Below are 14,813 nucleotides of genomic sequence, written 5' to 3' on the forward strand. Positions count from 1 at the left end.
GAAAGGCCAGCCATACCCCACACGCCTTCCAACGGTTTCGTAAAATTTTATTAACTTGACCTTTTTCCGGCACAGTGTGTGGTGTGTGAATCTATGAAGATTCAGAGCCCACCCAGGACAATTGTGCCCACATCTCCCTTCTGCTGACTTCTTTGGGTTTAAGACACCCAACTCCATACTGCAATGGCCTCCTTCTCTCCTAGACTACAAGGCACATAAGGCTACACGGTGATCTTTGTTTGGGGAGCTACAGCAGCCCGATTTCTCAGTCAGGGCGTGAGACAGAGGAAGAAGGTTGGGTCTACAGAAAAGTGATGGCTGTTCACCCCAGGAAGGAGAGGCAGGGTGCCCCTGATATGAGGACATATGTGGATGGTTACACAGGGTGGGAGAAGAGGCCACTCTATCTCACAAAGCAGAACTGGAGCAGCCCCTCACTAGAGCTTGATCAGGAAGCCATGCATCTGTGACAGAAATAAAAAGTCCTTGGAAACATACACTGCAGCTGGGTTATGCACGAGTGAAAGCTTGGTGTCTCCAGACCCATGAGCAATGGCTTGAGGGGAAACTGAGGCAGAGTATGACACTTCTTTGTAAGTGAGGTTCCTGATCCAAATCCCATGCCACATGCCTTCTGTGTCACTGGTTGGTGACTCTCAGAAGGCTTTCTCTCCTGCAGAGCTGGAAGGCTAGGGGCAAGAGCCTGCTTATCCTTCTTCTCTCTGGTCTAAAAGGCAACCATTCCGAAGAAGGACTGTACCAGTCCAGCACCTGTCTCTGTGTCCTCCATCCTATACCCATGGCAGACATTACTCATCAATCCCTGCTCACTCTCCCAATCCACTACCCTTCAGACACTCCAGCTACCCACTGCAGTCAGCCAAGTGAGGGACAGACTGGATGCCTGCTTGCTTTATGGCTTCTATCTTGGGTTAACCATACACAGGGACCTTGAGCCCAGACATCTGCAGGGTGCATTTTGGGAGGGCTAGAGTGGATTGGAGACCACTGTGTGGTCTGTGAGCAGGAGGAACATAGTGGTCCATGTGGTACTGGTTAGGAGCTGTGGCAGTTAGCAGGACCAGATGGAGGCTCAGGGTGGGAAGTCTGTGTTTTGCCCTTATCTTGGGTCTCAGGACACAGGGCTGTTTGTACAGTATAGGAGTCCACAGGCCGTATGGGAAGTGTGGCAGTTTCCAGGGGCCTGAGCAGCTGTAGCCTCCACCCTGCAGCCCATCAATAGATTCCCTTCACCCGCTTGTTGTCAGGATCAAAGGGAGACTTCAGGTGAACCTGGGCAGCATAGGTGACCCCCATTCTCTCCAAGGCATAGTCCCCATTCTTCACAAAGTCCAGAGAGACCTAGAAGCAGATCATAGTCAGGATTACTTAGCTGTTACAGGGGTCTATGGTTACCCACTCCTACCCACTAATAAACCGACCCATGAACCAAGGCTTTCCTCTGAGACAGAGAGCTTCCAAGAATAGCAGATCACACGCCCTGTGTTGTGCCAGACAGGAACATCTGAGCCCATCAAATCCTAGGTTCAGTAGCCAACAAGACCTCTTCCTCTGCATGGTCTGTTCCCATGACCTGTTCCTAGCTCCCTGGGAAGGCAGGTCTGAGGCAGGAGCCTGGATGGATTTTAGAGCTAGACAAACACATCATTGCTATAGGGCAGGGGCCAGTGGCCAGATGTGTTCTCCTGAGGGACAGGGTGAATGGAACAGCTTCTGGACAGCTTGGCCCCCGATTCCCCCCACCTCCACCCCCCACCCCTCTCCAACCCACATCTGGCCCCCTCTTCTCAGCAACCCCTCTGGAGCTGTTAGGCTTGGGAGCAGGTGCTCCTCGGGCTGGGAAGAGTAGCCCGAGACTGTATCTACTGTGCTGGAGGGAGGAACTCTCCTAGGCCACCCAAGGAGCTGACTCTGTGTACAGTGAGGACTCCAGGCCCAAGCTGGAGTGGTCTAGGGTTTGTTCAACCCCCATTCCAGGTGGCCCAGGACTATATCTAATAAAAAGGAAAGAAAAGAGAAGGGGAGAGGATGGGAGGGGAAGGGGGAGGGGAGGGGAGGGGAGGGGAGGGGAGGGAAGGGAAGGGAAGGGAAGGGAAGGGAAGGGAAGGGAAGGGAAGGGAAGGGAAGGGAAGGGAAGGGAAGCAAAACACCCTTTAAAGCCAAGCGATTTTTAGGGGTGAGACCTCTGGCATACACTTCTCTGTGTGACTGGGAGGCTGATGGATCTCAGCAGAGTAAAGGCAGGCATTCTGGGACGAGCTCAGTCCAGCTAATAAATACCCAGAAGCCACAAAACTCACCCTGGTTCCTTACTCTCACTTAGAAATGTGGGTTATCTCAGCACAGCTCTGGTACATAAGTGTGGAGGGGGGTGGTTTGCAGCATCTGCCCACTCTCATGGCATGAATATTCCAGAAGCCTGATCACATCAGCAGGGCGTCAGCTTCTCATGCCTTTGATCACCCTCAGTGTAGGGCTCCTTGTCAGTGTGGGATTTATGCTGGGCCCCCTGGGCTCCCTTTATCAGAAACCCAATGTTCTTTTAAAGAAAGGGCTGTGGATTCTCCCCTGCCCACCAAGTCTGAGCACCTGTAAATGAACTTCTAATCTTGCCTTTTCTGGGACCCAGACTATGGCCTCTCAAGCTGATTTGCAATGTTTGACCCCTGCCAATCAACTTCTACCCAGAGTAGCGGTCCATACTGGAGGGCGGGAGCCTGTCCCCTTTCTATAGTTACAGCAACTGTACCAGAGCACAAAGAAGCCACAACCTCAAGTTAAGCCTGTGTCCTGAGCCTCCTGCTCCATCACAGGACTCCTTCCTACTTGCAACCACCCCCATCCCCACCCCCACCTCGGCTCCAGAAGTCAGGCTACCACCCAGGCCTCAAGAGAGCCACTAGTCTTTGCCTCTTCCCTAGCCCGGACCCTCCTCCCTCCAGTTGGCTTGGTGCCAGGCTATAAGGCAGAGCCAGGTTAGCACCTCTGGGGCTGGAGTTGGTACACGGGAGACCTCGGTGAGACTTGGGCAAAGGTACACATCCCTCTAGGAACGCTTAGGTGGTGTGAAAGTAAATGGCACTATTCATTGCATCTCTAAACCCGTAGCTGGAAAGCAGGAAGGGGGAGTCCATCTCCTTTCCCCTGGGGACACAGCTGCCAACCTCCTTGTGGCTGCCCAAGAGTCTGCTTGTCTCACTTGCTAGGGCTGAAGTATTTGGGGTGAAGAGGAAGGGCAGAGATGGTCTGCTGGACAGCAGGACTGGGAACCCATCTATCCTTCCTGGCTTGTTTCCTTTGTGTTCCCAGCATGCACAGGCATGGTGCTGAGGATCTGGTGTAGAGGCTAGGAAGGGATTGGGGTACAGGGCTCACTCACTGGCCCTCCACTGGGGTCTCGGATGTAGCCATAGGCGATGGTCTTGTTCACGGTGAATCCAAAGTCAGCTCTCCGGACATGGCCCACCACTTGGCCATTTCTCCAGATGGCCTCTAGGCCGAACATAGGAACCTCCCTAGAAGAAGCAGGAAGATGTTTGGAACCTTAGGCTGTGGTGGGGACACAGCCTAGGGAAACGAGGCAGCTGGACTGTACCTACAAAAGCCATATGGGTACGGTACCTTACCAGGTCCTTGCAAGCCCCACATGGGTACAGTACCCTACCGGATCATGCAAGCCCCGATAGCCTAATAGCTGACTTGGGATGACCGGACGCACGGGAGTGAATGGGGAATGAGTAGAAATCTAACTTTTAGCAAAGTTGACCAGAGCCCTGGGGCATCAGAAAGAACCAACTTTATCCCTGTTTCACTTCATTTTAAAGTTTGTATTAATTATAGAAAATAGTGGGGGTTAGAGAGATAGTCGCTAGCTAAGAACGCTTGCTGCTCTTATAAAGGATCCCAGTTCAGTTCTCGGTACCCACACCAGGTATTCATACTCTCCTGGGCAATCTTATGTCCTCTTCTGACCTCTGTGGGCATAGCTCACCCAGACAAACACGTACACAAAATAAAATCTCTTCAAGAGAAAAATACTCTATTTCATTGTGAAATCATCATTCACAGACATATATACTCTGCTCACACTCACGTCTCTTCCCCTGTTTACCCACATAGTCCCTCCCCTTCTATATTCAGGTCACATATATTTTATATGTATAATATATATATGCATTATACAAATGTATGTATGCATGTATACACATAAACACACATGTGTGTATGCATGTATATATGTACATATACATGTGTGTATGTGTGTTATATACATACATATGCACACATATATAATATATACACACATTTGTGTATATACACTAATCAAAAGTCAGCATATGAGAGAAAACATGAAGTATTTCTCTCTGAGGCTGGCTCGTTTCTCTAAAAGTAACCTCTAGTTCCATCCATTTTCTTGCAGTTAATGCAAATTCAGGACTGGGAAAATGGCTCGGTGAGTAGGAGCACTTGTACAAGCATTAAGACCTGAGTTTAGGGGCTGGGGATTTAGCTCAGTGGTAGAGCGCTTACCTAGGAAGCGCAAGGCCCTGGGTTCGGTCCCCAGCTCCGGAAAAAAAAAAAAAAGACCTGAGTTTAAACCCCTAGCAATGTAAAAAGCAAGGTATGACCGCATAGGCCTGCAACTCCAGCCTTGGGAATGGAGACGAATGGGTCCTGAGAGTTCCCTGGCTGGGCAGCCTAGCCTGATCATTGAGCTTCCAGTTCTGTGAGAGACCATGTAGGGAGGCAATAAGGTGGAGAGTTAATAGAGGATGCCTGATGTCCTTTGCTGGCCTCTGAATATGAACACATGGGCACACATCCCATATGCAAGCAAAATAAACACGCTACATGGAAATAAATAAAACAAGCTGGGTGTGGTGGTCCACACCTTTCGTCCTAGAACTTGGGAGTTTGACAGAGGTGAAGCCTGGTGAGTTCAAGGACAGCCTGGGCCACATAGAGAGTTCCAGCTTAGTCATGAGCACTTGCTGCTCTTTCAGACGACCCCAGTTCAGTTCCCAGGAGCTCATGTTGACCTGTAACTACAGCTCTAGGGAACCTGATGCCTTCTGACTTCCATGGACACACACACACACACACACACACACACACACACACACACACACACACAAATAAAACTACAATTCCATTCTTATTCATGAGTAAATAATACACTGTTGTATATGTATATCATATTTTCTTTAAAATTCACCCATTGGACTGTGCATGGTGGCACACACCTTTAATCCTAGACTTCAGGAGGCCGAGGCAAGCAGACCAACATGAATTCAAGGTCAGCCTGGTCTACATAGTAAGTTCCAGACCAGTTAAGTCTGCATAGTGAAGCCCAGTCACAAAAAAATAAATTAAAAAACAAAATAAACCTTATCCATTGATGGATACCTACTCTGTTCCCTGTCCTGGCTACTAAGAACTGCGGTTACATGGCCGTAAGGTACTTCTAGGGCATGCCAACTCAGAACCCTTCAGTAGACACCACAAGGGCACAGCTAAGTCACAGGAAAGTGCGTTTGCCACAGTGACTAGGTTGTTGTCAGCTACTCTGATGGGTGAGATGGAATACCAGCATGGTTCCGATTTGCATTTCTTCATAACTGCAGACCTGGAGCAATTTCTCATATGTTTATCGGTCGTTTGCATTCCTCTTCTTCCTCAGGGTCTGTCCTCACTGGGTGGGTTGGATCATTTGTAGGTTTGGTGTTTAATTCTGTTGTTGCTGTTTGTATTTTCTGAGAATTTATTGTCTGTCAGAAGAGTGGCTGGCAAGAATTTCTCCATTCCCGCAGGATGTTTCTTCCCTCTGGAGATGGCTTCCTTTGATGTGAAGAAGCATCTCTTTATTTTGTGCCACCCATTTATCAGTTCTTGTGCTGAGTTCCTGAGTCACTAGAGTCCCACTCAGGAAGGCGGGGCCCATGTTTATATCCTGAGGCATCGTGCCACAGTGTTCCTCTGTAAGTCTCAGAATTCAAGGTATTGTATTCGGAGCTCATCCACTTTGGGATTGATTTCATGCAAGGGGAAGCAGGGTCTATTTCATACTTCTCTATGTAGATGTCAAATTTCGCTGTTCACTACAGAGGCTGCTTCTCCCTAGTGTGGCTTTGGACCCATCTTTGTTGAGCAGTTTGTTTCTGGGTCTCTACTCTGCTCTGTGTTTGTGCCTGGACCATACTGGTTGTGTCACTATGGCTCTTCGGTATAGTTTGAGGTCATGTATGATAATGGCTCCCCCATTTTGCTCAGGATTGTTTTGGTTATTCTGGGTCTTGTGTATCCATATAAGTTTCAGGATTTTTTTTTCCTAGTTCAATGAAAACTTACATTAGAGTTTTTGATCGAGTTTATGCCGAATCTAGTTCATTTAACCAAGTGGACTTACTTTATAGTGCTCTGGTCATGTTGTTGTTGTTGTTGTTGTTGTTGTTGTTGTTGTTGTTTGAGACAGGGTTTCTCTCTGCAGTCTTAGCTATCCTGGAACTCTGTAGATCAGGCTGGCCTTGAACTCAGAACTCGGAGATCCATGTGCCTCTGCCTCCCAAGTGCTGGGATTAAAGGCATGGGCCATCATCACCCAGTGGTAATCTGCTTTTTATAGTATATTTACCTGAAGAATTTTTCTTTAGTCAATGTACTATATTAAAACTACAGTTTTTGAAAATTCAAAATGATAGACAAGAAGAAAAAGAAACACATTAAAGACCAGAACTGTCAATGCCCAGATATGGTACCACTTGGTACCATCTGAAGATTGTTCTCCAGGACTAAACTATTCTCAAAAATGACAAAGGTCAGAGCAAGTTCAGATGCCCTCGTGGGTCTCCATCTCACAGCCACACCATCTGGGTTCTGCCCAGCAGAGGATGAGGGTCAGGATAAAGGTGTGATGAGCATGTCCACCCCTGCCCTCTCCCATCAAGGTTCCAGACTCGCCCACAGCCCCTCAAAGCAGGAACATGTCACCATGTGCTTTGCAGCCAAGAACTGCAGAGACAAGAAATGGGTCCCTGAACAGGATGGGTGCCAACCTTCTGCCCTAGATCTAAGCCCTGGCCTTCAGAAGCTTCATAGAGACTCAGGGGACCGACCATGACAGGGGCCCACCCGAGAGGCCCCTGCTGCCCAAGTTGGGCAGCCATCAGGGAAGTAGGTGAGATCTCAGGGAGAAGTCACAGTATGATGACAAACCGTAACTCTGCTCATTGCCTCTTATCACACTTGACACTCTGAGTGAAGTGGCAGCATTTGTGGCTGCCTGACAGCTGCAAAGCAACGAGCCCAAAGCTGTCTCCTGCTCCTGGAGACAGTTGCTAGGAGAATTCCTATGAGTGCCACTGTGGGCTGCCAACACTATCCAGTGTGTAACTCTGGCCCCCAGCATCCAAACTCTCCCAGCGATGTGTTCTTTCCTTCACCTCTGCCACATGGCTGGGTATGAGTTCATATCTCTGGGACGTAGTGGCCATCATCTATAAACGGAGGACAGTTCTACCTAGTCAGGATTTAATGGAACAGGTCAGGAGGTAAAGAGCCACCAGCTTGTAAGTAGGGTCCACCCTCCTAAGTCACAAGGCCTGGCTTTACTCAGAAAAGGATCCACCCCAGCTATAGCACCTTTCTGTCCTAAGTGCCTGCATCAGAGAAGGTTAAGCGTTTTATATGTCTCTGGGGCGCTGATACTCCCCCATCTCTGACCCATTTCCGGCCCACTCAGCCCTTACTGGATCTGGATTTGCATACAAGTTCTGCTCATACCTACACAAGACGTAAATCACATAAATCTTATGTTGTACATGTAGATAGAGCCCCTGGGCCTCACTCTCCCTGTCCTAACTGCGGTATTGTGAAAGGGAGGGAGACCTGAGAGATCTGCCAGTCCCAAGGGCTCTCACCAAAAATAGTAAGTACCACCCTTGCCCAATGGACCAGGATACTCACTCTTCCACAGTGAGGCACACCAGGCGTCGTCGGAGGCCTGTGGCACGCTGCTTCTCCAGGGCCTCTCGGCCTAGGAAGGGCACTGAGGTCTTGAGCTTGCAGGTGAAGGCCAACCCTGCCTCCAGGGGGCTGTCATCGGACCTCAGGTCTGCATGCCAGTGCCGATAGCCTGTGGGACAAGGAGGCTGCAGGTAAGTATCCAGCCAAGCTGTGCAACCGTCTTTAGAAGATAAATATGGGTGCTGCCCACGCCCACACTGCCCAGTCCCCAAAATGTCCACCTTCACTGTTGCTTAGCAACCTGGACAGCCTGGATGGGGTGGATCCTGGTCTCTAGAAGGTTCACTATATGAGCTCCTTGCACCATCAGGGCGGAGTGTGGGGTGGACCTGGAAGGTGGGCTGAGCTTCCTTGGGGGAGAGCAGACTCCACTCTGAACTTCTATTGTTCAAAGGTGACCACTTATTAAAGCCACCCTGCTGAGCTTTTACCTCTCAGGAGATATCTAGGTGTCAGTAGTCGTAGAACCTCTCACTCATGGGAGGCCCAGATTCAACCTCTAGCACCAAATGTTTCAAAAGCTCAAAAAAAAAAAAAAAAAAAAGATCTTTCAAGGAGCCCACAGTGCTTGAATTGATCCCTCCCCACTGAGGCTGCTCCCTCAGGACTCTGGCAGTGTCTCCCCGCTCTGAGTCCAGGTATGTGCAGGTATTAGGGACCCTAGCATCATTTCTGAGGAGACCCTGTGGATAGATAGGGAGGGGGTTTGAGAAAATGCACAAGGCTGAAAGATAGAGCGACTTATGATGTGAAAATCTAAGCACTAGTGACAGAAGCACCCCCAACTTCTTCTTGGTGCTTGGCTTCCCAGAACCACAGCGACCCTGTGCTCACCTTTCTCAATGCTCAGGGAGTCGATGGCACGGTAGCCTGCATTGACTAGGCCGTGCTTCGCCCCTGCAGCCATCACAGCCCGGTACACAGGCAAGCAGGACGCTTGGGGCACATGCAGCTCCCATCCCAGCTCCCCGACAAAGGATAGCCGGATGGCTCGGACCTGGGGAGACAAGCGTGTGGATCAGTTACGGCTGCTTGGATTGCTGATGCCCAGGCACAGACTGCCACTTGCCAGCAGCCCCTGAGAAACGGTGCTTTCTGAGGAGTGCTCACATAAGCTGAGCTGAGAATCTTCAAGTGAAGGAGGAGAATTCGATGTAGAGAGAGGGAGACAGACTCCACCTCCTGGCTTCAAACCCCAGGAGTGACCAACAGGTTCCCTGTGGTCAAGCAACTAACCAGAAACCACATGGGCTTAAACCGATGGAAATGAACTCCACGTCTATCTTGGGGCTTCCCAGCCTCAGATCAGGGTATGGCCGAGCCATGCCTAGAGGCTCAGGAAATACCTCCTGGTTTCTCCCAAAGCAAGGGTTCCAGTAATGCTCCACAGCTCTCTGTGTCACTCTGCATCTGCTGCCCTCTTCCACTGCCAATCTGTGTGTCACTTCAGCTCTTACCAGGACTCTGACATGGGGCTTTGGACTTATGTGGACTCTGAAGAACCGCATCTTAACAACTGGGACAGTTGATACTATCAACACGATAGAATCGAGAGTCGCCTAGGAGACAAAGCTCTGGGCATGTCTGGGGGAGTTTCTAGATGGAGTGAACTGAGGTAGGAAGAGTCGCTCCCAGTGTGTGTGGCACCATTCCAAGGGCTGAGCTCTCAGACAGAATAAGAAGAAAATGAGCCAGGTGCTCTCTTTCTGTCCCTGACCATAGACAGCTGAGCACACCTTCCCCACCATGATGGATCTGACCTTCAAATGGTGAGCTCAAATAAATGCTTCTTTGCTTGTTCAAGACAGGGTGTCTCTGTGTAACCCTGGCTGTCCCGGAACTTGCTCTGTAGAACAGGCTCTCCTTGAACTCAGAGCTCCACCTGCCTCTGACTCCTGAGTGCTGGGGTTAAAGGTGTGGGCCACCTCTGGCTTTCCTTCCTCAAGACGCTTTGGCCAGACACTTTGTCACAGCAGCAAGACGGTGACTGTGTGCACATTCCCTCGTCCAGTCCCATCTGCCAGGACCTTACTCCCAAAGATGGCCACATCCACAGGTTCTGCCATGTTGAGCCCAGGCTCTCGGGAAGCAGGTGGGAAGTCGATATAGTTCATGTCCTGCCAGTGCCGATCCAGGGTCAAATCCATCACTCAGGAAGCCACATGAATAACCAGTGTGCCTTCCAGAAACTGAGGCTCACAAACACAGGGATGACACCACCATTTATCTGTTGTCCCCGGGCTGAGACCTTTACACACACATCCCACTTAACCATAGCCATGCAGGAAGGGCATCGAGGCCCATGTGGGAAGAGCAGGGGTCTGGGAAGGCATATCCATACCCACACAGCCAATGTGAAGGCTCCCTTTCCCAGAAGAATCATTCTTTCCAAACATTTAGCTTAGGGACATGGACCAAGCCCAACACACCCAACAACTGATGCCCACTTCCCCCAGCCTGCAGGCAAGCTGTGGGATGTGAGTGAATGTCCCCAAGAGCGCATAGAAGCCCTGGGTCACTGCTCAGCTCATCAAAACACCTCACAGATAGAGGTGGCCAGGCCAGTGCACCACCCCTGTGCTGTTTGGAGAAGGGAGCTACCCTGCTGTCTGACCACAAAGCCAGCACCCTATGAACCTTCCAGTCTAATCACAAAGCCACTGAGAAACTGGGTACTAGAGGCCTTTGAAGCAGCGCCATTTGCCTGGCCTTGTGAAAAAAAACCTCACACTGATGTAGAAACTGTGCTGTTGACATTTCTCTGCCTCCCTGTACAAGCTGTGAGCCCCTGACAAAGACCGCCTTGTCACCAGGGTGCTAATTTTAGACAGCCCTGAAGGAGCTTGGGGCTCAAAGCCAGCGTCATTTCGAAGCAGGGAAAGTAATTTTTAAAGTGCACCCAACCTCCCTGTTCAGACACTCCTCATCCAAGCCAAGCACACAGGTAGGGGATGCCCACGGATGCTTGAGATCTCCTGACCTCAGTGGGACACAAGGTGGCCAACTTCTGGGTCTCCACTACAGAGCAACGTGGCCCATGGCAGGTGCCAAGAAGAAACTCCCGAGAGAAGATGGTAGGTTCTACTCCCTACTGGCACAGTGAGAATTTGGAGAAGTCTGTGTGCCTTCCAGGTCTGTAGGTTATGGGTCACTGGGTGTCTTACATTTTTTCCCCCTTGATGCAATAGAGTTAAGGGCAGGTCTCATTTCTTCTCATAGTGACACATAAGGATGGGGCAAGACTGAGAACAAACTCATTTTTTGGGCCAGGTACCTCGCAGCTACCTCGAAGGCTCAGCCTTTGTGCCCCATCTAAGCAATGAGCACGGATTGTTACAGAATCCACGCAGGCACACATTTACCTGCCATCAAATGCTGGCCTGGGCACTTGCACAACTGTGTTCATTGCTGCTTGAGACACACTCGCAAGGAAACGGAGCCAGCCTAGACGCCCATCCCTGGATGAGTGGATGGTACGGTAGAGTTTTGTTCATCCATAAAGAAAAATGAAAATATGAATGCACAGACCTGGGAAACCGGGGGACAAACATCAAGGACAGGGACAAGGATGACATCCCAGCTCAGGTGGCTTTAAGATTAAGAAAGGGTTGAAGATACAGCACAGTGATAGGACACCTATCATGTCCTAGTATGACCTAACATGTCTTATCATGACTTAGTATAACCTAGCATGACCTAGCATGACTTAGCATGACCAAGCATGAGTTAGCATGACCTAGCATGACTTAGCATGTTCTAGCATGACATGACATGCTAAGATGCCTAGCATGTGGAAGGTCCTGGATTTGATTCCCAGTACCAAGATAGTACAAAATAAAGAAGGCTTAAGAGAAGACAGCACTCCTTGAAGGATGCTACTGGCAATGGATGGAGCTAGAATTACAAAAGGTTGGCAGGAAGGGCCTTGAACCAGGTTTTGATAAAACCCTGTCTCGCTGTAATGATTCCACAGTAAACAGAACCCCCGGTTTCAGGGCCCAAAACCAACATACAAAGTCATCTGTTACCAAGGAACAACCCAGAAATGGAAATTAAGCCAGAAATGTACCATCCCATCTGCCATCCCAGAGACGAGAGGTGGAGGCAGGAGGATTGAGGAGTTTAAAGTCATCCCCAGTTACATAGGAAGTTTCAGGTCAGCCTGGGCTTGATGGAGTGTCTCAAAACTTCAAAAACAAAAGATGGAAATTAAAACAAAGTTAGTCGTACCAGCATTCAAATATTTAGGAATATTCGTAGCCGAGAGGTGAAAGGATTTTCGGATAATAAATAAAGACACCCACGGTAGGGATTGGGAGACGTATTATTACTAAAACACCCGAACACCCAAAGCAGCACAGAAGCTACACAGCCCCGGCCGAGTCCCACTGGTGTTTATTAAGTTGCAGACATAGAAAAACAACCTCTTACAGCTCATACGAACTCTCCACTGACCCTAAGAGCCACATCAGACTCGAAGCACTGACAGAATTGGGGAATTCACCCGGTCATTTCCAAACAGACAGCAACTAGGCCATGGCAGTCAAAGCAGCTGTCATAAGGACAGAGAACCAGAGCAACGAAACCCAGTGGAGCATCTGGACGTAAACTCCATGGAGGCACTCAGCACACCCACACACGGGTACACACAATTAAAACCCAAGTCCAGTCTGACGGCGGCAGCGCGCTCAGGAGGTAGAAGCAGACAGATCTCTGTGAGTTTGAGGCTAGCCTGTTCTACAGATCGAGTTCCAGGACAGCCAGAGCTACATACAGAAATCCTGTCTCAAAAGAAAAAAGTTTGTCTAGAAAAAATAAAAATTTTAAAAAAATCTTTCAAACCCAGTAGTGGTGGTGCATGCCTGTAACCAGAACAGTGGGGAAGCAGAAGGGAGTTGATCTCTGAGTTCCGGGCCAGCCTGGGCTACATGAAGAAACCCTGACTGGGAAAAACAAAACAAAACAATTTTTTTCCCTTTTTTAAGCAAGCAGGGTAGAGATGGTGACTATGGGAAAAGGTGCTCCTGAGTTCTACCCCTAGGTTCAACATGGCGGAAGAACAGAACCGACTCCTCCAAGTTGTCCTCTGACCTCCACAGACACGCCGTAACATGCATCCTCACACACACAAGCTCCAAATGTAACCTAGATTTTACAAAAAAACAAGGCAAAAGGTAACAGATGCTGGCGAGGATATCGAGAAACCAGTTTTGTGTTTGCTGGCAGGACCAAAACATGGTGCTGTTGCCATGAAGAGCGTGACACCCTCTTGAAATGTTAACGTAGACCTAGGTGGTGTGGCCCAGCTTCTGTGTAAACACCTCCCCCCCCCCCACCAACCCCAGTGCGGATGGGAGGCAGAGCTCACAGAGGGATTCTCACACTGGTATCACACACAGCAGCTGGAGACGGGAAGCAGCCCCAGAGTTCATTCACACAACAGGACAGCAGTCACCTTCAGGCAGGAAGGATGGCCTGACACCTGCTGGGATGAGGACAAAGCCCAGGCTGTGCTGAGTGACACAGGGCAGTCTCATAGGGTCTACACTGCAGGGTTCCACAGGGCACTGCTTTCCAGGACTGGGCTTTGTCCAATGGGTTTGAGTTTCAGCTGAGCAATCTCACAACAGGGTGCGTGAGTACTTTACTGGATAGAAGGTTTAAAATGGTTGAAGCCAGGCACAAATCCAGTTCTCAGGAGGCTGAGGAAGCATTGTGATTCAAGGACAACCTTGTCTGTCTAGATGGATCCTGTGTCCCTCCCACCCCCACAAAGTTAAGATGATAAAAAACCAACAGATCCCTTCCAAGGATAGAAAACAGACCCGAGGGCCTGGGCGAGGTGTGCTTTGTCTGCGTTTCAAGTTCTAGAGACCTGACAGGGGCAGCAGACAAACCAGGAGCGGAACACAGTGGAAGCTCCATGCGGTGCTCAGTTGTGGGTTATGGAGCAGATCATGGAGGGAAGAGGGACAAGCAGAGCTATTGAGTGTCCCAGCAGCTCTAGGGTATGTTTTGGGAGGAAATGAAAGTTGTTTGTTGAAGATATGCCGATACCACTGTGTTCATGATGTCGCTCAACATAAATGAAATTCGTGTACCCAACAGAAAAATATCCAGCCAGGCAGTGGTGGTGCACGCCTATAATCCCAGCTCTCGGGAGGCAGAGGCTGGTGGATCTCTAAGCTCAAGACCAGCCCAGCCTACAGAAGGAGTCTAGGACAGCCAGGGCTACACAGAGAAACTCAAAAACAAAATAAACAAAAAGGTTAGCGCTTGTCACTGTTAAGTACAACAAGCCAGTCACTGACAGGTAAGTGCTGGATGATCTTACTTGTAAAGTATGGCATCCAAACAAGCTCATCTCAGGGCACGGGAGGTGGGTCATGCAGTGAAGGCGCCTGCCACTCAGCCTGACAGCCTGAGTTCAGTCACCAGAATCCATGTAGCAGATGATTGATAGATAGATGGATAGATGGATGGATGGATAGATAGATAGATAGATAGATAGATAGATAGATAGATAGATAGATAGATAGACAGACAGACAGACAGACAGATAGATAGATAGATAGATAGAGAAAATAAATGAATAGGTGAGGAGATGACTCAGCTGGCAAAGTGTTTGCAGTGCAGACATAAGGACATGAGTTTGATCCTCAGTTTCCATGTAACAGCCAGGCATGGAGGTGCACATCTGTAATCTCGGCGCTAGAGAAGCTGAGACAGAAGGATTCTCAAGCTCACCGGTAAAACACCCTGTCTCACAA

At 49.5% G+C, this 14,813-nt stretch overlaps 1 protein-coding gene across 4 annotated transcripts in view; it reads right to left on the minus strand.

The window, feature by feature from the left end:
• Positions 1-30: 30 nt before the first annotated feature.
• The window catches only part of Sardh (sarcosine dehydrogenase), a 64,789-nt gene continuing 50,006 nt past the window's right edge, over positions 31-14,813 (minus strand). For all 4 annotated transcript variants that reach the window (XM_006233733.5, XM_006233731.5, NM_001423000.1 and 1 more), the window contains 4 exons: positions 8,878-9,040; positions 7,984-8,152; positions 3,401-3,536; positions 31-1,362 (listed from right to left, as the gene is read on the minus strand). In XM_006233733.5, coding sequence (XP_006233795.1) covers positions 1,237-1,362; positions 3,401-3,536; positions 7,984-8,152; positions 8,878-9,040 — 594 coding nt within the window. In that variant the 3' untranslated portion in view covers positions 31-1,236. The remainder of the gene's footprint in view (positions 1,363-3,400; positions 3,537-7,983; positions 8,153-8,877; positions 9,041-14,813) is intronic.

The sequence above is a fragment of the Rattus norvegicus genome, chromosome 3, assembly GCF_036323735.1.
Source record: "Rattus norvegicus strain BN/NHsdMcwi chromosome 3, GRCr8, whole genome shotgun sequence".
Classification (NCBI taxonomy): domain Eukaryota; kingdom Metazoa; phylum Chordata; class Mammalia; order Rodentia; family Muridae; genus Rattus; species Rattus norvegicus.